The sequence below is a fragment of the Pygoscelis adeliae genome, unplaced genomic scaffold (genome assembly GCF_000699105.1).
Source record: "Pygoscelis adeliae isolate BGI_AS28 unplaced genomic scaffold, ASM69910v1 Scaffold181, whole genome shotgun sequence".
Taxonomy (NCBI): Eukaryota; Metazoa; Chordata; class Aves; order Sphenisciformes; family Spheniscidae; genus Pygoscelis; species Pygoscelis adeliae.
The window spans coordinates 3871987-3891465 of NW_008824360.1; the positions used below are offsets into that span (position 1 = coordinate 3871987).

The 19479-nt window shown below is 46.5% G+C and overlaps 1 protein-coding gene across 1 annotated transcript in view; it reads left to right on the forward strand.

The window, feature by feature from the left end:
* PGM1 (phosphoglucomutase 1) overlaps positions 1-8963 on the forward strand; it is a 16263-nt gene extending 7300 nt beyond the window's left edge. Inside the window, 7 exon segments of the mRNA XM_009319824.1 lie at positions 163-317; positions 914-1029; positions 4238-4373; positions 5821-6004; positions 7092-7226; positions 8192-8284; positions 8286-8963. Of these exon segments, the coding sequence (XP_009318099.1) occupies positions 163-317; positions 914-1029; positions 4238-4373; positions 5821-6004; positions 7092-7226; positions 8192-8284; positions 8286-8438 (972 nt within the window). The 3' untranslated portion in view covers positions 8439-8963.
* The last annotated feature ends 10516 nt before the right edge of the window (positions 8964-19479 follow it).

Below are 19479 nucleotides of genomic sequence, written 5' to 3' on the forward strand. Positions count from 1 at the left end.
CTATTTAACTTTTTCAAAACTCTGTATTTATTTCAGTGCAGTCAAAAATCTCTGTGAGTCGTTGGGTTTATAGGCTGCGCCTGCCGAGTAGAATAACTTCTGCCATTGCAGCCTTTTTGCGCTAAGCGGGGATGAGAACTGTTTCTCTCTTGTCTTCACCAGGATCGCAATATGATTCTTGGGAAACACGGCTTCTTTGTGAACCCCTCCGACTCCGTTGCTGTCATCGCTGCCAATATTTTCAGTATCCCTTACTTCCAGCAAACCGGAGTCCGTGGCTTTGCCCGGAGCATGCCCACCAGTGGGGCTCTCGATAGGTAGCATCTACCTCTGTACACAGTGGGAGCAGGGAGGGGAGCCCTGCCAAGGAGAGGGACTGTCCCTTTTTTGTGGTTTAACACGTCTGTAGTGGGAAGTGAGTGCATGGTCCGCCTGAAGGGTGAAGCAGCATCAGGGCTGCTGCGGGCTGGCTGCCAGGGGAGGCAGTGAAGTTTAATGCATTAAATCCTGTTTGGGGACATGGCAGAGCTGGGCTCCGCTCTTGGCTCTTTCTCTTCTCTACCGATAGGCCCAAACAAGTGACCCTCCCCACCCTTTTTTTAATTTGGTAGTGAAACTTTCTTTGTTAAATGCTTTGAGATCTACGACTTAAAATTGCTTTAGAAGAGCTATGTGTTTATATTTACTCTTCAGTTGCGCATCCCACCCATTTCCCAAACGCTACACCGGGATAAAATAGAGGATTGCTGTACAAAGAATTGCTTGTTGTAAAAAAACAAAACAGTGGCATGACCTGCCTTCAGTGTTACCCCAAAAGAGGTGCTTGGTAGCAACTGAAGCTCCTACTGCAGTATTTCACACGGGAGCGCTAAGAGTCCAGCTGTAATGTGATTTAGCCTTCTTACCTTTGAAGGGTGGCCCATGCTACAAAGATTGCTTTATATGAAACTCCAACTGGCTGGAAGTTCTTCGGAAACTTGATGGATGCAAACAAACTGTCTCTGTGTGGAGAGGAAAGTTTTGGTACTGGTAAGTCAGCATTCCTGATTTCACCAATGATGGTATTATTCCTCCTCTCAGTTCTTTGTTGTGCTGGGTAACTTCGGATTTATCTTTCATGTGTAGCTGTTAATGCTTCTAAAATAATAAAATAATAAAAAAGCTTGCAAGAATCACTGGTGGAAACAAACACAATGCTAAAAGTTTTGTCAGGCAAGAGGTAGTTCTCCTTTCAGTTATTTAGGAAGGCATATGTAGATATGCAGGAAGTTTAAGGGCCTCTTTACTAGCCCGGTCATTGAGTCTGTAGGGATTAAGTGCAGTGTTAAATGTATTTTTCAACTCTTGGTGGCCAGGAAAACCTTCTAAATGTTTTCATTTCTGGAAAGAAATATGGTTTGGAGCATGCAGTTTTATTAGGGAAGGTTTCAGGTCACTATTAAATCTCTGAGCTTAATAGGGCCCTCATTTTCCTGTTCTAAAAACAAGGTATGATTTATAAAGTTTAAATTAACACTTGCCTTTGAACAGTCTAAGCAAGTTATTAGGTTACTGAGAAACAAAGTGAACATCTTAAGGAATTTACTAGGGGTGTGCACGTGACACAAAACTATTATTTGTGCAGGGAAGTTAAAGTGAGCAGATTTTGCTCTGTATTGGAGCGGCGTGCTCAAAATGCACAGTGTTCCCGGGAGGCCTTGGCAGTTTCTGAGTTCTCCCATGGCATCTACCACATGGTTTTAACGTCCTGCCTGTGGAAATGGGACCTTCCCTGCATGCAGGAGGTCAGCACCTAATTCATGCACAAAGGCTGAGTTTTATCTGGTCTGAATTCTCCCCGACATCTTGTTTTTCTTTCTCTAAAGACCTCTGAAGACCGGGGGCAGCTGGTAGGATATGCAAGGCACAAGGTCTCGAGGGAATTTAGGTTGGATGATTTCAGGCTCAAACCTTGTGTGTTTTCATTCCACCACCCCGTATTTCAGAAAAACATTTTAGCCTGTGCGTGGGTGTCTCACAGAGCAGGGATGGCCTTAAATCCCCAAATGCCTGAAATTAAGGGCTTTGTGGAACTGGGGTGCACAGCTTGACATGAAAGGATTACCCCAGCTTTTCTGTAGCTGAAGAAATGGTATCGCAGACTCTGGTTGAAAGCAGTTTGCTGTGAGGCTGAAGCAGTCTTCAGTGGCAATATTTTCACAGTTGAATGCTATTCTGATACATGGGATTTGGCCTCAGGTTGGAAGGAAAGGAGAATTTCAGAAAATGTGGTATCTCTGTAAAGAAGTCTTGAAGTAAATCGTGAGTAAAGAAAGATTTTGGAGTTTTGTCCTGAATGATTTCAGCATGCGTTAAGTTTATGTTCTGACTTTGGCTAATGAGAGGGCACCGGCATTTCAGTAAATAAATAAAAACAAAAAGCAGGAAATGATTCATGGAGCTGCTGATAGGAGATGGTCTCTAATGAGCAGCTCTCTAAAATTGTTTCCATCTTTTATTGTATGAACAATGAGCTCATAGTTTCTCTCCATCCCCCAATAGGTAAGTGACTCCACATTACAAATAAAAGTGACTGATTCCATTTGCAGCAGGGGCTGAGAGAGAGGTTTGAGATTTTGGCCGTGCAGCATCACACCTGAGTGGCCAGGGACTGAAGCAGTTTGGGGGGGACAGATTAAGAAAGGGCCCAGGAGTGTTGGACACCCCCTGCAATGGAAAGGGGGTTTGTCCATCTGGCAAATGCACTTTAAGGAATGAAAAGGAGTGAGGAAGGTTGTTTGATAGTAAGTTAATGAGGAGTTGTTTGGAGCCGGACAGAATATGAGTGCTGAAGGGGAGAGAGGTGAAGGAGCAGCCAAATAGACCCAGTAAAAATTGAAACAAACTGTGACCCGGTGAGACTGGAGTCCAGGAGCAATTAGAGTAATGTGATATGACAGAATTCCTGCTTGCTTTCTTGGGTATTTTATTCCAGCAATAAGTTGATACATCACATGGGACTTCTGTTTATTTAGCATTCCTCTCCATCACCTCTGTACAGCTCTCTGCGCTGTAAAGGACCGTGAGGATAATTTATCGCTGCGTCCACAATAGTGGGATTTGTGTAAAGCGCCACGTAACCCGTGCCTCAGCCCCCAACCTTTTTCCCCAGATGATTGCCCACTCTGGCAGTTCTTTAGAGGGTAACATGGCAGCTCTGGAGTGCTCTCTGCATTAGCAGGCGTACCCTGGCTCCATGGGATTTCATTAATACCTGTTTGGAGGTTTTCCACAGCTCAAAGGATAAAACTCAGAAGTTGTGCATCTGTGGGGCCCAGCGCCGAACTCGCAAGCCAGAAGCGTGGAGTCTGGGTTGGATGTATTCTGGGCTGCCATTTGATCCCTCGTTTAATTTAGGTGTTCAGGGTGCTGTCTAAGTTGCAACACCCTCTCAGGTTTCCCAAGGGCCTCAGTGCTGTGCAGTCCCTGCCCCGACGCTGTCGGCCCCTGTTCAGTGTGCTCCCACGGCAAGGCTGGGCTGGCCTCTGACGGCTTTCTACTCTCTGTGCAATGCTTGCTTTGGAGGAATCCTCTTCTAGCCAAAACAGGGTCTTTTACAGCCTTTCAGTGCCTGGCGTGTGGGAGTGAGAGCAGGCACGAGGCTCTCTTCTGGTTTCCGCACGTGAATGAAGTCTCTCCTTGCACTGCTGCTTGCCAGCCCCAGTGGCTGGTGCTGTCTGACAGGCTGCTCTTCTCTCCATTGTGGGGTAATTTCAGAGTCGTTAGGGTTTGGCTTCGTCAGCGCGGGCTGACATTTTTCTTGGTGCTCAGCCAGAATATGTGCTGATTTGGCAGATGGTACGTGACAACTGCTTGAAGAGGTTGATGCTAGTCTTTTCTGAGCTGTTCCTTTATATTTGCCCCCCCCCTTTTTTTTTTTGATGACCTTTTTACCATGCATTCTCCATTACTTCCTTGGGAACAGAATTAAGGATCTGTGAACAACGAGAGTGTGTGTGTGTGTGTGTGTGTGTGTGTGTTAAAAGGGACTGAATGTTTTATTTGGGCTATAGCTAAAAGCAGATGATATCTTGAACCATTTTAACAATACAGCAGGGATCGCGCTCATGAAATGCCTTGCATTTGTGAGTTTGTACGGCTGCCAGTTGGATGGAGGAGAGAAGATAAGGTAGGGCCCTAGCACAGACTCTCGCGTGAAAGGAGGTGGGAAATGTGTTTCTGCTGTGGCTCTCTGCAGGCTCTGACCACATCCGTGAGAAGGACGGGCTGTGGGCTGTCCTGGCTTGGCTGTCCATCCTAGCCACCCGCAAGCAGAGCGTGGAGGACATCATGAAGGATCACTGGCAGAAGTATGGCAGGAACGTCTTCACCAGGTGGGGAAGGTGCTCCTGACATCTCACACTTACCTCTGTCCTGTGTTCGACCCTCCAAGGTCAGAGCCCCAAGCACTGACGGCACCAGCATGTGCTACTGCAGTGCTGTTCCCACCTCGTTACACTTGCTGTTTCTGTCCTGTTGCAGTAATTTAAAACTCCCTGAACAGTTTGCTGCAGTATGCAACATATCTGGGTTAAATAAAACAGTGGGTATTCATCTTAACCTTTCATGATGTCCAGTTTAGGATTTGTTATTCTAAACATAAATCTAGTAAGTATCAAAGCCTGCAAAGGCTGTACATTTTATATCTGCAAGGTATCTTTTTTTTCTTTTAATGGAGATTTTTTTTCTTGCAAGAATCTTTTTTTGCCATTGGAACAGTATGTTTCTTGAGACCACAAATCACAAGTTAATTTGTAATGTCTTCAGTGATGGCAATGTCTTACTGAATGGATGCCCAGCTCCTAGGCAGTTATTTACCTGGTTGAGTTTCTGTCCAGTCCCAAAATACTCTAATTTAAACGGCAGTAGACTTGGAAGATGAAAAGGGAAGGAGTGAGAACCAACCTGCACATAAGCAGAGGTGGGAACGCCATCTGGAGTGAAAGCATTAGGCAGAAATCTCTCAGCTTGGAAGACCTACATGAAAATTCTGTCTCAAATTGCCAAATGAAAGGACTTGCCTTTTCCTTCTTATTTTTTTTTTTTCTCCCCCCCCCCCCCCAAGCCAGCATACATCTGAGGCATTTAAACCTGTGGAAAAAATGCCAAAGTCTAGAATAAAAAGGCAGTCTTTTAGCACCAGAGGTATGTCTGCGTAGCAAGCTAAGTGCAATGGTAGGCAGGTTAGCAAGCCTGTGCGTGCTTCATCTAGCCAGCGGGGTAAATAAAAGCGGTATAAATCCCACTGGCAATCAGAGTACAAAGTCTCGGATCCTGATGTGTGCTCCAGCTGCTCTCTGCTGCCTCTCCTACCCGGGTTAATGAGATCAAAGCTGGCACTGGTATGTTATCATGTGCTGCAATCACACCTGCATTTTGCTGTGGGGATGCACACGAGGATGTTCAGGCAAAACTGTTATCACGAGGAACCTGTTGAGATCCTATTGGCAGAATTAGAATAAATTCTTTGCAGTCAGCGTTGTTGGAGTCTAGCCCTCTGTCTTCGATATGCTTAGCGCAAGACAGCACAATTTGCGCTTTCATCTCTCCTGATGCCGAATGTCTGTGATATGTTGCAGTGTATCGCACGGATTTGTATTGGATCATAGCTATATTGCTGCACACAGATTCTCCTCACTTTTCTTCCTGTCCTCTCCTTCAATAAGGGCGTAGAGAACATCTATGGGGCAGACCGCAGTGTTTCAACAAGGGCATCACAAAACATTGCTACTCATTACAGCCTCCCCTTCCTAATCTTTGTTTTGTGGTGATTGGTTCTAGATACGACTATGAAGAGGTGGATGCAGATGCAGCTAACAAAATGATGAAGGATTTGGAGACTGTGATGTTTGACCGCTCCTTTGTGGGGAAGCAGTTATCATGTGGTGACAAAGTCTACGCGGTTGAGAAAGCTGATAATTTTGAGTACAACGATCCCGTGGACGGAAGCGTCTCCAGAAACCAGGTGGGCATAGCCTCGCCTGCGCTGAACGTGACTTCAGAGGGATGTTGTGCTGTGTATTTTGGGCTTAATCTTTTCCTGTTGCATTTGCACCTGCTTTAAAGTCAAACGTTGCATTTGTCCCTTGGAAAATTTTTTCTGCCCTGTGGTTGCTGGTGGGATCCTGCCCTGCGTGAGGGAAATTGCTGCCTTGGAGAGGGAAGGGTCTGGAGGCTGCTCCAGCCCCAACAGGGCCCGGAGGGGGAGCAGAGCTTCCCTACAGCCACCCCAGAGGGGAAGGAGTGAAGGAGCTGAGTTGAGGGGGGTTCCTTGGGGCGATGGGTCACCAGCCGAGAAACGGGTTGTGCTGAATGAAGGGTTGAAACCCCACTGGAGCATGAGGCAAAAACCCTCCTGTTCAGATATCATCGTGTCTCTAGCACTAGAACCCCAGGTTGCTGCAAGCAAATCCTCCCTAGATGCACTTGTCTCTGAGCTGATGGCACTCATGTGCTTGTCCCTAAGAGGGCAGGCAGCAGTGCAGAGCAGCTGTAACGGGGGGATTGAGTTCCAGGCTCCAGAAGTCACGGGTGTTAAATACATGTGAGATGAGTAACCCGTCACCAGAGATGATTGAAATAAAAACGTCCTGTAGAGGGATTGGTTTGACAGCATAATGTGGAAGCATAGTAAGTGGGAAGGAATAATAGAGAAATCCTGCAGGAATGATTGCCTTGCCCGTGGGATGACAGGAGCATTTTCTTTATGTCCTATTTTCGTGGAAGAGCAGTGGGTTGGTAATACTGTGTCTGACAGAGAATCAGTGTCTGGCTCTTGTTTCCAAGCAAGCACTGGGGCAATGGACCTTACAGCAGCAACATGCTTTCTGTTCAGGAGCTCTAGCAAGTTCTCCAGAGTAGGTTAGGAGGGACACTAGCTCCTCCGGGAGTGGGGAGAGGATAACAGAGGAGCCTTCTGTGCTTCTCTAAAGAGGAGGAGCTCAGGAATCATGCAGGTCAGGCATAGCCACGCTGGGTCTCATGGAAAATACCTTGGGTACCCAAGAGGCATGTAGCTGAGAGGCTTTTCTCCTCCCCTTCTCTCTTACCAGGGCTTGCGGCTCATCTTCTCTGATGGCTCCCGCATCATATTCAGACTAAGCGGTACTGGCAGTGCTGGAGCAACCGTGCGGCTGTACATTGACAGCTATGAGAAGGATGCTCAGAAGATACATGAAGACCCACAGGTAAGCATTGCATCTCAGTCATGGCATCGCTGGCTCCCAACCTTCCTAAAAAGCTTAAATCTTTGCTTAGCACTGCTTTGCTTAGAGCTATGTGGAGGTGTTTTGGAAGCAAAGGCTTTGGTATCTTTAATCCCAGTGTAAATGGATTTATTTAAAAAAAAAAAGCAGCTCTGTGTGGAACAAGTGTTACTTACTCAGAATCCCTCCCAGCTGCTCCTGCAATGGCACGTTAGTTTTCCTGTTTGTTTATGTTATATCTGTGGCTGGTTGCAGGTGTGGGAGGACACTGTTTCAGTCCTGAACTGACCTTCTAGTTCAAATGTTGCATCACTAGGGATAAAATGAGCTCATTCCTATACTGAATTTGGGAAATACTTGTTTAAAACAAATAAAATGGGGTAAAAAGATGCAGTTGTATATAAGATGGCACTGACCTGTTCTGTACTAAGTTTAATACACATTTGTTACAGCATCATTTAAAAATACTGTTGACCTCTCTTGTAGGCATGGGAGGAAAAGAATCTTCATTTTATATTCCACAGCAAACAGTCTTTGAGCTCTTTTTGCATAACTTACTGTGCCTTTATTGACAAAAAGACTGGAAAAAACCCTCACATTTTGAGAGGCACAAACTAAACTTATGATTTAACTGTCCTGTGCCAGTGGTGCAACGGAGTTCGGAGTATGGCACAATGAGGGTGGCAGCAGCAACACTGGAGCTGTGCTTGGGTTTTATCTCCAAACCTGCATGCGGTCATAACACTGCATCCCTTGCTGTGCTGTTCCTCTCGCTGGTCCCGCAGCTCATGTTGTGAACCTGAAACAGCCCCTTGACCAGCAGTGCTGAACTTTGGGTGTCCTGGGCTGACATCAAGCTGCCTGCGAGGGAAGGGTGGACGCGTTGCGCGTAGGCTGCGCGTGCCGCTCTGCTCCGCGGTTCTGAGCCATCTCTTTCCTTTCTGCAGGTCATGTTGGCACCTCTCATTTCTATTGCACTGAAACTTTCACAGCTTCATGAAAGAACCGGCCGCACCGGTCCAACTGTCATAACATAAAGGCTTGGTCAGACACTGTGCTGGAGTGCACACCGAGTGAAGGAAGTCAGCCTGTCTCCCCTTTTATTGTCAAATCTGTCACTAAAAGAGGAATATTAATTTTATTTCTGTATTTAAGAACACTATTGAACTGCTAAGGATAGACAATAAAACCTAGCCCCTGTCAACACTTTGTGTGCACATTTCTGTGCTGCTTTTCTGTGTCACACAGCACTGCTGGCAATTTGTGTATGGTGCTCATTAGCACAGCCTTTTGGTTTAGCATATGTACTTCTTTTTTCTAGAACAAAAGGCTCTAGAAATAACAAAAAGACTAAGTTCCTCAGTAATACAGAGGCTTTTTTCCATCTTGGAAGCTTTCCTGGAAAAGAAGCACAAATACTTCATCCTTGTTAATACATAGTCTTTTAAATGTGATGTCTCTGAATAAGCAATGGCTATGAATTAAGGCTGAGTATTTTTTGCTTATGTGGATTTTTCCCTTTCAAAAACAAATTATGTAAATTGATCTCCATTTGCCTTCTGTATAAGAAAAAACCCACAACAAACCCTCCACACAGAAATGAGCAATAACAAGCATTGCAGGATATTAAAGTGATATGGGCTACAATTACTGTTCAGTGCTCTTTTATTTTCTTACATGGTGATAGGCTCCCTTTTGAAGAATAAAAGATTGTTTTGATGAGCTTTTGTTTGGTTGAACGTGGATAGTAAGATCCTTGGAATAATCAGATTTGCAGGCATTCATATGCAATATTTTATCCAAGGGCACAGAGAGGGTCACTTTGGAAACAGTTGTAGCTGTTCCATGTTAACGCCCTGCAGCTGCACCTTCCTGCCCTTTTCCTGGAAGCCATCCCCTTGGAGCTGAGCCGTGTTCCTGCTCCTGGCCAGACTGGCTGACTTTGCCCTGGAGAGGACTAGACGAGCTCATGCCGCTGACTTAGTGCCCCTCATCCATGGAGGTGACACCCTGCAGCAACGAGAGGGACTCTGGGAAAATAACCCCACATAAATCCACAAGACCCTGTTGGTTTATTCCCTCTATCTCCAGGCTGTTATGGCTTAAGCTATATTAATAAAAGTAGTTGCATTAGTGGGAATGAGTTTAGGTGGCTTTCCCCTTTTGGTTTGCTTGCCTTTGTCACCCAAATCCCTGCAACATTCATGCCCCGTCTCGCCCTCTGCTCTGGCTGGGCTCAGCAGCACGGGGCCTTGCTGTGGTGGTACTGCCCATGCAGCTGAGATTCAGGCTGGGTCCCTGGGCAGGCCTGAGGGAACAGCTCTGTTTTCCAGGAATGTGAAACATCCCACACTCACCCTAACCAGGACGCTGCCAGCACCACTTCTGAGGCAGCTGCAGATATGCTGACAAAAGGCTCTTTATCTCATCTTCCTCACAGGTGAGGTGTCTCTTCTGACAGACAGAATGCTCCGCTCAATCTGCACTAACAGTTTTGCTGGCAGAGCTGCTTTGGTGTGGGACATATTAAAAAACAAAAAACCTCACAGCCTGTTGCTGCTTGTTGTCTGCCTGAGCCCTGGTGCTGGATGTTGCTGGGTGGGGGGCACAGAGCTCCTGTCCCCACTCCCTCCCGCAGCCCGGCTCCGCTGGCCGGCCATGCCCACGGGGATGCAGAGAGAAACGGTCCAGGGGGAAAGCTGCAGCTGTGCCGCTTCCACCACAGCCCTGTCCACCCTGTGCTCTGGTTTTGGACCAGCCATGGCCTCTGTGTTGAATGGATTCGGGTCAGCAATGCCGAAGAATACCAGGACATCATTGAATAAACCCTGTGTCATCTGTCTGAGGAAGCAATGCTTGTGCCCAGGGCCTGGCCACAAACTATAGCAACAAGGATTCCTGTTTACAGTGAAAAATAGCAGCGGTGGCATATGGCTTTCTCCCACTCCGAGCAAAAAGGAGAAAACAAACCCAAACAACTCATGTGCATGGAGATGGGCCAGAGTTTCCACTCTAGCACATGGTGAGGGAGAGGAGCTTTGGTGATCGGGATCTTCAGAAAAAACAGATGCTGAAGGTCGATCTCCAAAGTCCATGTGTTGAAGGTGCTGAGTGGCCAAAGACCCTTACCCAAACCCCTGTGCACAGGTGCAGAGCTCTGCCTGCACGGCCGGGCTCCCGGGGGACTCACTCCTGCACCTTTTCCCTCCACAGCTGCTGCTGAGCCCCTGATTCTTCCTGCTCGCAATCTGCTGAGTGAAAGGAAAACCTCCCGGGAGGCAGTACAGGTGCAGAGAGCAGCAGGCAGATTCCTCTCATAGGGAGCACAAATGCTTTACCCAGAGCAAGCCATGCCGTGTCACTTAACAAAATACCACTAAAGAAATCCAGAATCCCAGCAAACACCGTGGCACCTGCATTAAGGGGAGAAAGGAGAAAAAAAACCCTCAAACCGGCAAAGGGAAGTTGAATGCAGTCCAGCCCATATTCGTTACTGATGTCCTCATGTAAGTGAAAGGTGTATCGAAGTGAACTTGCGTGATCCAGGCGCATCTGTGGTGTGAGCTGGGTGCTCTATTCGACTTTGATCTCCTCTGTCAAAAAAGATGCATGGCTGGAGCTGGAGGTTGGTAATGAAACCTGGGATCTCTCACTTGTAAATCCTTGCTTCCAGCCTTTCTCTGGGTGGCAACAACCGCATGTCCTCCTTTTGCGCTGTCTCATGGGGCGCTTAAGCTCAGCACCTGCCACAATGGCACTTGTAGCAGAGGAGCAGCAGGGACACGGGACCAAACCCCACTGCTTTTCACTGTTATTGTCAGATCTCTGCTCCATCCCCTTTCCCTGGCCCAGCTCATGTGGGTGAGCATGGAACTCATCTGCCCCTTTTTCTATTCAAGCGAATCACTGCCGTGAAACCTCCTTTCTGATTTTTTGCCAACATTTTTACTGGCAAATATGGATTTCAGTCCTCTAATAGAAGCCCTTGTTCCCTGAAGGTACTTAGTGCTGGGCTATGATAAAAACATCTTCTCTTTGCTGCTGCTCAGCAGCATGGAGCCAGCTCACTGTTCCCTTTTTAATCTGCAGAGGAGGTTTGTAATTGTTTTAGTGGAGAAAATGTTTGGAGTATTTGGGGCTTTAATGAAGGACTCCATTTCCATACCGCGTGTCAGGCATCCTTAGCACAGACACTGCTGTGACTTTAGTCAAATGAATCAGTCTGGAAGCACGAGCCGTGCGGCCAGGAAAGGGCAGATGCAGTCAGCAAGGAAGCTTTCAAATTAATCTGGGGAGTCGCCTTTCTTCTGAGCGCTTGAAAGACCAAGACTAAATCTACTTGACAGCTTCTTCTGTAGGGACGCATATGGCACAGAAACATTTGATCTCTCACTCAGCTAATAACAAACTTGAAAACAATGTAAATTGGTGATTATAAAATACTCGATGAGAGAAAAGAATTTACATTTGTACCATAGAGCTTCAGTCTGATGTGATGATAAAAACAAACTAGAATTGCAAATAAAACATTTTGTAAATTGTGTTAGCACCCTAATAGCTGCTCAATAAAATGATCTAGATCCGTCTTAGGGTAAAGAGAAAAAAGGAGATATTAATAAAGGCAAAAAGCCAAGGTGAGAAATGCTGCTGCCCACAGGCAGGCTGTGCTAAGCTGCTGTGCTGGCAGAATCCATGGGCTGCATTCTGCAAACAACTGATCAGCCGTTGGTGTATGTATGTGAGCATGAGTGTGTGTGTACAGCATCGTCATCCAGCAGCGTGGCGGCTGCTGACCCGGGGAAAGCTTGTGCCCAAGTCTGGGAGAGCTGTGTTTTCTGTGCTGTGGTCCTGTGCCTGTGAGCCCGGTGCTTCACTTGGCAGGGTTGGGTCTCGGAGGCTTTCCTCACCGTCGGCTGCAAAGCACTAAACCAGAAAGCTGGGATTAGTGGGGGGAAAAACAAATTGGCTGCTCTAATTTGCCTTTTAAGCATTGCGTGAGCAAGTGACCCCATAGTTTATGGTTGGCCTCTTTTTAAAGCAGGTCAGTCCTGAGTTGCTTCTACTGGAACCGTGGGCACTTTTCAGTCAAACTCTGTGTATTAACAACTGCTCTCTTGCCCATAATGGTGCTAATGGCTCGATGGCGGCATGCAGCTCTCCTCTCCTGGGCCTCCTGACTTATTTCAGCATCTTCAGAATGAGATGGAAACCTTCCCGCACTCTTACGGCTTTACCTCAGCTACAGTTCCTCCAACTGTTCCTTTCCACTGCACCTACAAGCGGAGCCCAAACTGTTCCTCCCTGGCAATACCCTTCCCCCATGACAAACAATTTGTGCCTGTGCAGCCCTTGCCTGTTCAGCTCATGGGATTTGGAGCCTTGCATGGGAGAGGGAGATGGCTACAGGCAAAAGATTGCTCTTGGGGAAGCCTGGGCAGATTTGCCTGCTAGGTCACTGAGCAGGACATAGGTCTCGGCAGCTGCCTGAGTGCCAGCAAGTCTCTGAATATACAGCAAATGAAGGAAAAGTGGCTGGTGGTTAAGGATAACTGGTATAGCTCTGAACATGGGAGACTTCCGTTCTATGCGCCGAGGTTCAGTTAGTCATAATTTTCTCAGGAAATTCACTTTTGCCCCTGGGCTGTATTATAGCGGATTCCTTCCAAGTTAGTGACTGTGTGCAACAACAGAGAAACACGGTCAGCCTGTACGGCACTTAATGGGCCACGTTTGCCAAAGACGTGGCAACGGAGGTGTTTGCAGAGACTCAGCCCCTCTGCACAGATGGGTATTTGCATGAAAAATTACTCCTGCTCTTTCTTTGCTTCTCTTCAGACTAAAGCTATAGACTCCTGTCCCAGAGGAACCCAATTAGATCCAGATGTCTCACTAGTCGTATGCATTTTAATCTCTACCCCAAGTTTACATAATGCAGTATCTGATTTCTGCACCCAGTTTCCACTGCACAAAAATGAAAATACATCACAAGAGCTCACCGACAAAAGCAAGTGCAGCCACCGAACTGCCGCTCGGTGATTTCTTGTCCCAGTCTGGTGGGTCTTGCAGAGGTGCCATTGCCAGAAGTGAAGTTAGCAGGCAGCCGCGGCTGGGGTGACTCCCAGCACATGGGGTGATGGTTTTACTAGCTGGTGTCAGCAAGCACCAAAGGCTGAACCCTTGTGCTAGAGGCAGAAAAGCTCTGAAATCCTGTTCTTCTGTAGGATCTGACAATACTCCACCCGTGGAAGATGGGCTGTTTCTCTCTAGATGGCAGCATTGGTAAAGAGTCTCAGGGCAGTCTCCAATGGACCCTGGGTCTTGCTACACCTCACTTCGGCGTGATTTCATCTATAATCCGGGCGTTCATTCACAAAACAAAATTATTGCATCTTTCAAGTCCTTGGTGAGTACACAGGCTGCCAAGCTGTTCCCTAAGCGTAGTCTCCTGAGCATAAATATTGGCACAAAGCTGAAACCCAGCCTGGTAAAGCAAAGGTCGCTTTGAGACTAGCTAAAACAATTCAGGAAAAGGCTGCACAATGCTGGCTTTTGTGGGGTATTTCCATGTGATAAATAAGTCTAATCCCCAGATCTTCAGCATGCAGGGTTTGGGGCAAAATTTCCAGTTGCCATTGAAAAAAATCTGTTCCCTCAGCTTTGCTGTGAAGAATACGTGTTATTCAGTATGTTTCCATCACAGCACTGACAGCTATGCCCAGGCTCAGGCAAGGAAAGTGGTGGCAAATTAAATAAGCCAATTATCAAATAAAATAAACCAATTCTCATTTTTTTCCTCAATGTTTTCACACGCTGTCCAGGCATGTGGGACTGCCAGCACATCCCAGTGTCTCTGTGCACTTTCTCCACCATCAGAAGAGTTTCTTCTCATCCCTTCCCCTAGTATTCCCTCGCACTCCTCAGCTCTGGGAGGATCTGGGAGGCTCTGGGAGGATCCCAGAAACCATGAGCTGGGATCAGCGAGGAGCAGGGCCAGGCTGGGGCCAAGGAGTGCGGGTGAAGGAGCAAGGACAGGGAAGCGTGGCAAGAATGAGACGGGATCAGGAGCTGGCACTGGGGTGGAGGTGAGGGGAGTGGGGTGGTATATATGGAGACTGGAAGGCACAAAAGCTTCAAAACAGTGACGGATTTGGTTTTACTGCCTTTGTTTTCACAGGTTCTGATTACAAGCCAGAATTAACAGAGATAATGGCCCTATTCCCCATTATGGGAAAAGGCTTTATATGCCAGCGCAGAACCTGCTGCTCACAGCATCCCACCTGCACTTTAATTCTGTAAACTCACATTTTCCTCTGTGGCTAAGTACTCAGAAATACTCACATACAGCTTGATTACAGGGAACAAATTAAGTTTTAATTAGGATGAGGAATCCTAGCGAGGAGCAACAGTCCAGATCTGAAACTCATCGGCATGCTCCAGGCTTGTGTAACAGCATGTGAGAGGAGCCAAAGCTGCAGCCGTTAGGATGAATTTGTACAGCACCTGAAGTAATTATTAAATATCCATCCTCCCATTTCCGATGGTACGGGTTATAATTTGCATCATCTTGGTAAACGAACCCCAGCACAGCAGCCCTCTGTGCACAGGGGCTGGGCACTGGTAATGTCTCCCAGCATCCCACCGGCTCCTCGACAAAGCAGCAACACTGTCCACCTTACCAGCGAAACTACAGTGAGGCAAAGGTTGGTGAAGAAATCCTGCCCGTGGCACATTTAGTTTGCCATAATTTCGACCTTTCTATCCACTTGTTTATTTTCATTTTACAATAGCAGGGTACTAGTCATTGAGTGCAGGGCATTCCCTAATTGCCAGGGGTTAAACGCGGCACTTCCATCAGTCCCTCCTGGCTGTCATCCAGTACGGAGAAGCCACTCACCCATCTGGTGTTCACACACACCCACACACACCCACACACACCCCCCCACCCCCGTCCCTAGAAGTAGTTGGGATGAGATGAACATTAGAGGAGTCTGGCTGTATTTAATGGCTGTATTTAATATCATAGCATTGCTTAGAAAGATTTTGCACCAACTTCAAATCAAATCACCTCCCTTGCCTCCTTTACAAAAGCCATTCTGGAAGGACTATTAAAAACCTTTCTCACTCTGCTCCCTCGAGGTGCCTGCCACAGGGTGAGTTTTAGACGTGCTGCGGCCCCCACCATGGTGTACAGCTTCCTGTGTGGGGAGTCCTCAGGGTCGTTCCTCCACTCTTTCAGGTCCTGGTGAACCTCCTCGCATCCACAGCAGAAAGGAAGGTAAAAAAAAGGTAAGTTGTAGAGGGAATAACTGGGCAAAGAAAGTCCTGTGTCACAGGAGTCAGTATGCGAAGCTTTGAATCATTTGACTCCATGTTTATCCACTGCTCCTGGGAGACGGGGGGAGCTGGAGGGAAGCGGAGGAGTTTAGGAAGTTCGCAAGCAGAGTGCTTGTGTTGTTTCTGGCACAAATTTACCAGTCATGTGTGTCCCTTCACAATGCCGTTAACCTCCCATGGCGAGGCCGGGAGACCTTCAGAAATGATCAGCTCCTCCACTTCCATGAAGGATGACTTAGGCAGTTGTTCCTGGCAGCAGCAGCAAGGCTTGGACTGCCAGTAGGAGCCATGAGCAAGGTGGGGCAGGATCCAGTTATGCAGAATAAACCTGATAAATGCAGGTTAAAGCGCTGGAGACAGCTGCTATTGAAATGAGAAACAGCTTTTATCTCTGAACGGTGCTGAGAGCTGGGGGATGACTTGTTCGGAGGAGGGTACATAATCCAGCCATTTGGCATCAAGGCAGCAGAAGCTGAAGACCTTCCCTGGCCAGAGGATCCCTCGCGCGAGGAAGAACTGACAAGGGGGAGCAGCACGTGGGGCTTTGCCTTCTCCTGTGGGGTCACCTGCCGGCAAGGATCCTTACCAAGAGAGAGGCTCTCCTGAGTTTAAGATTTGTTTCAAGGCAAGCACGTCTATAAGCATTTTCCTGCTCAGGTCACTAATGTTGTTCCCTCCCTGAACTGAATGTATCGCTGCAGTCTGGTTTTGGCTATGCTAATGCTACACATTAGGCCTGAAAGAGGGGAAGGAGAGAGAAAGTTTTCTGTATTTTTTCCTTCTGACTATGCAAAAATGAATGAAACAGGAGACAGAGACTACAAATCTATCCTGTCCCAGTGTAGCCCAAAGATAAAAGCGTTAAAATACTCTGTAATTATAGTCAGCCTCAAAGAAAAAAATTTATGATGGCAGTAATCAGATGCTCAGCTCTTACAATCCGTGGCACAAAATGAAAGAATGTGATTTTTTAAACAATGCTCAGGTTTAATTTGGCTCAGCAACAGTTTAGAAGTGTTTCTCCCTTCGTAAGAAATTTGAACTGTTTGTGAGTCTGACCACTTGGATGACAGAGAAAAAAAAAATTTAAATGATGGTCCTGTCTAGTTCCAGATGCCTACATCTTTCAGGGTGAAGCGTAGTCTTTTGCAAAGCAAAATGAAAGCATCAGCAGAAAGCAGCATCTTAGGCTGAAGAAGTTAATTAGTACGTAAGTGTTATTTTAAATAGCTAAATCAGAGTTTATTAGCATGCTAAAATGGATATGGCCCACTTAGGCCCCAATTGCCTTTGTCAGGAGTACACAAGCTCCTACCAATTTTGAGAGGTCAGAGTGTACCCCATGCTTACTGGTTTTTAGCTTTGAGTGTCCTCCTGATAAAATTGTTGCTTTTGTGGAAGTTGAAATGTTAGGTTATATGGAAAGCAGAGAAGCCAGTAAGTTTAGATACCTTAAGGACAGATTTCCTAATGCAGGATGGCAGCATTCAGCCTGTGTGATTTAACCAACCAGTCAAGCTTATTAAAAATTAAAAACATTCCGTTAAACATTCTTAAAACATTCTGGTTTTGAGTGTTAAAATGAAAACCCTATTATCAGAGATTGCCTCACACTTCCTGCAATCAAAGGAAACTTATTTTCCCAAGTTTAACTTCTTAATGGGCGATGCATGGGTATCACGCCTGCCTGCACATCGCTATTGTGAATTTTTTATCCTGGTTTCCTAAAGAGTCCCATGCGGTCACCCCACCTTTGCGTGTCTCTTCTAGGTGACACCGGGAAGTCTGTTGACATATTTAAAATTGGATATAGATGTAGAGTTAGCAAAGATGTTAAATACTGTCGGTTCAATGGTACTTCGCAGCAGAATGGCAGAGAGAGAGAAACCCTGGTGAGACGGGCGGCTCTGGGAGCTCAGCCCTTTCTAGACATCAGTGAATCCACACAGGACTGCATGCCCAAAACACACACCCATAGGAAACCCAGTACCATCGTCTCTCATGCCAGTGGAACTATTTGTTTCATAACTGTTTGTTCAAAAGAAAGGCATCAGGTTCTGGTGCTTCTCCACGGTCTTCTGCTGTTCGCCCCTTGGGGTGCGTGGTGTGGCACAGGGTCCCTGAACCAGCTCCTCTTGCCCCCTCCTCTCTTGGCAGGCAGGGCAGAGCTTGCAGAGGTCTGGCTCATGGCAGAGGTCTGGCTCATCCTGTCTCCGGTCACTGTTGTGAATGTTGAGTTTCCTTTCCATAACCCCTGACACTGTAGGAGACCTTCAAACTCAGGAGTTTGGTACTTACACACATGAAAAAGGATGCCGTAACTCTTTAGCTCCAGAGCAATGTCAGCAGCAGCGCACTTGGTCAGCTGTGGAAGGATCTGCTGGAAAGCTTTTTTGTTTTGTTTTGTTTACTCCTTCTTCTGCTTATTTTCCTAAGAGAAAAGTTGCGGTATGACCTCAGCCTCTGCCTGCTCTGCCCCTGGCCTCTGTGTGTGTGTGTGCAGGCACTGCAGCTCAGCACCACCACATCAGCAGCTTTGGGGCAAGGAGGGAGAGGGGAGGTGGGGGCTCTGCGAGGAGGTGGGAAACTCAGTAAATTGGAGTCACGATGGATGCTGGAAGGATGCTGGGAGATTTTTGAGGTGCAAGTATAAAGGATGAAGGACGCAAAACTGCTGGGTATCATCACTTATGCTGTTTGTATTTTGCTTAAAAATATATTATGGGATTCTGATATTGGTCATTAGAATCGTGACACAGAAAGAAATACAGCAGAATATGGCCAAAGCTGCGCCGGCAGAAGTAAAGGGAATCTACAGGGCATGAATGCGGTGTTTGTGTTTCAGTAACACACCCAGCTAGTTTATAACTTGCTCTGTTTATAGTAACATGCTGTTGGATGCAAGCTGCCGACATTTTAGACTTTTGTGCGTGTGTGTGCTATTAAAATCTGTATGTGATGAGAGTCGTGAAGACATCCCCCACCAAAAGCTGGGCATTTACCCTGCAGAGCTGTGGGGTTGGGCTGCGTTACACGTCCGGGTGGAACACCGGGGGCTGAGAAAAGGCCAGGACTTGCACTGGGGGCTGATGGGCACCGTGTGGAGCTGGGGCTGCTCTCCTCCGTAAGTGCACCCCGGTGAAGATGGATCGTGATTTGTGATGCTGCAGATACTTGTTTTCTTTGGCAAATTGTTTTGATTTGAGAAAATCAGGGAGGTATTTTAAAAAAGCTAATCTTTCTGCTTCTGTGTTGTCAGGATAAATTTCCTCATTGTTGTACTTTTTATTTTGATTGAGCAAAATGTTTAATGTAAATTGAAGCCATTTATTTTTTAGTTTATTGCAAAGTAAAATTGCAAGCAAAAATGTGCTACATGTACAGGGCTGTTAATTAGTATCTCGCTCGCAGATGCAGGTGGGACAGTAGAGCTTCTGGCAGCGTTTCAAGCATTTACTGTTGGTAACATTTATGGCAGCACTAGCAATGTAAGACATTTTATTTTTCTGCTTTCACAAAAAAAAAAAAAAGAAGAGATGGAATAGATCCATGCAAATTAAACAGCAGCAAAAAACTAAACTAGACATTAGTGGTTTCAAATACCCAGGCTGTACTGGAAAGCTTTCTATCATAGAGGGAATCAAAGTCAATTTTTAAGCAGCTATTGTATGTTCTACTTTGAACTGATTATTGTAAATGTCTTATAAAAAGCAGCTGAGCTGCATTTTTCAATTTTATATACAGGCCTTGAAAACCCACTAAGTAGCTGAATGCCCCTGTGCGTGTATGTTAAACTTATGGTGCGGTAGAAAGAAGGTTGAGAATATACCTCAGCTCGTATATAAATAACATACTACTAATTTTTTCTGCCATTACGAAGTGGGTTGATGCTAAGCAGCGT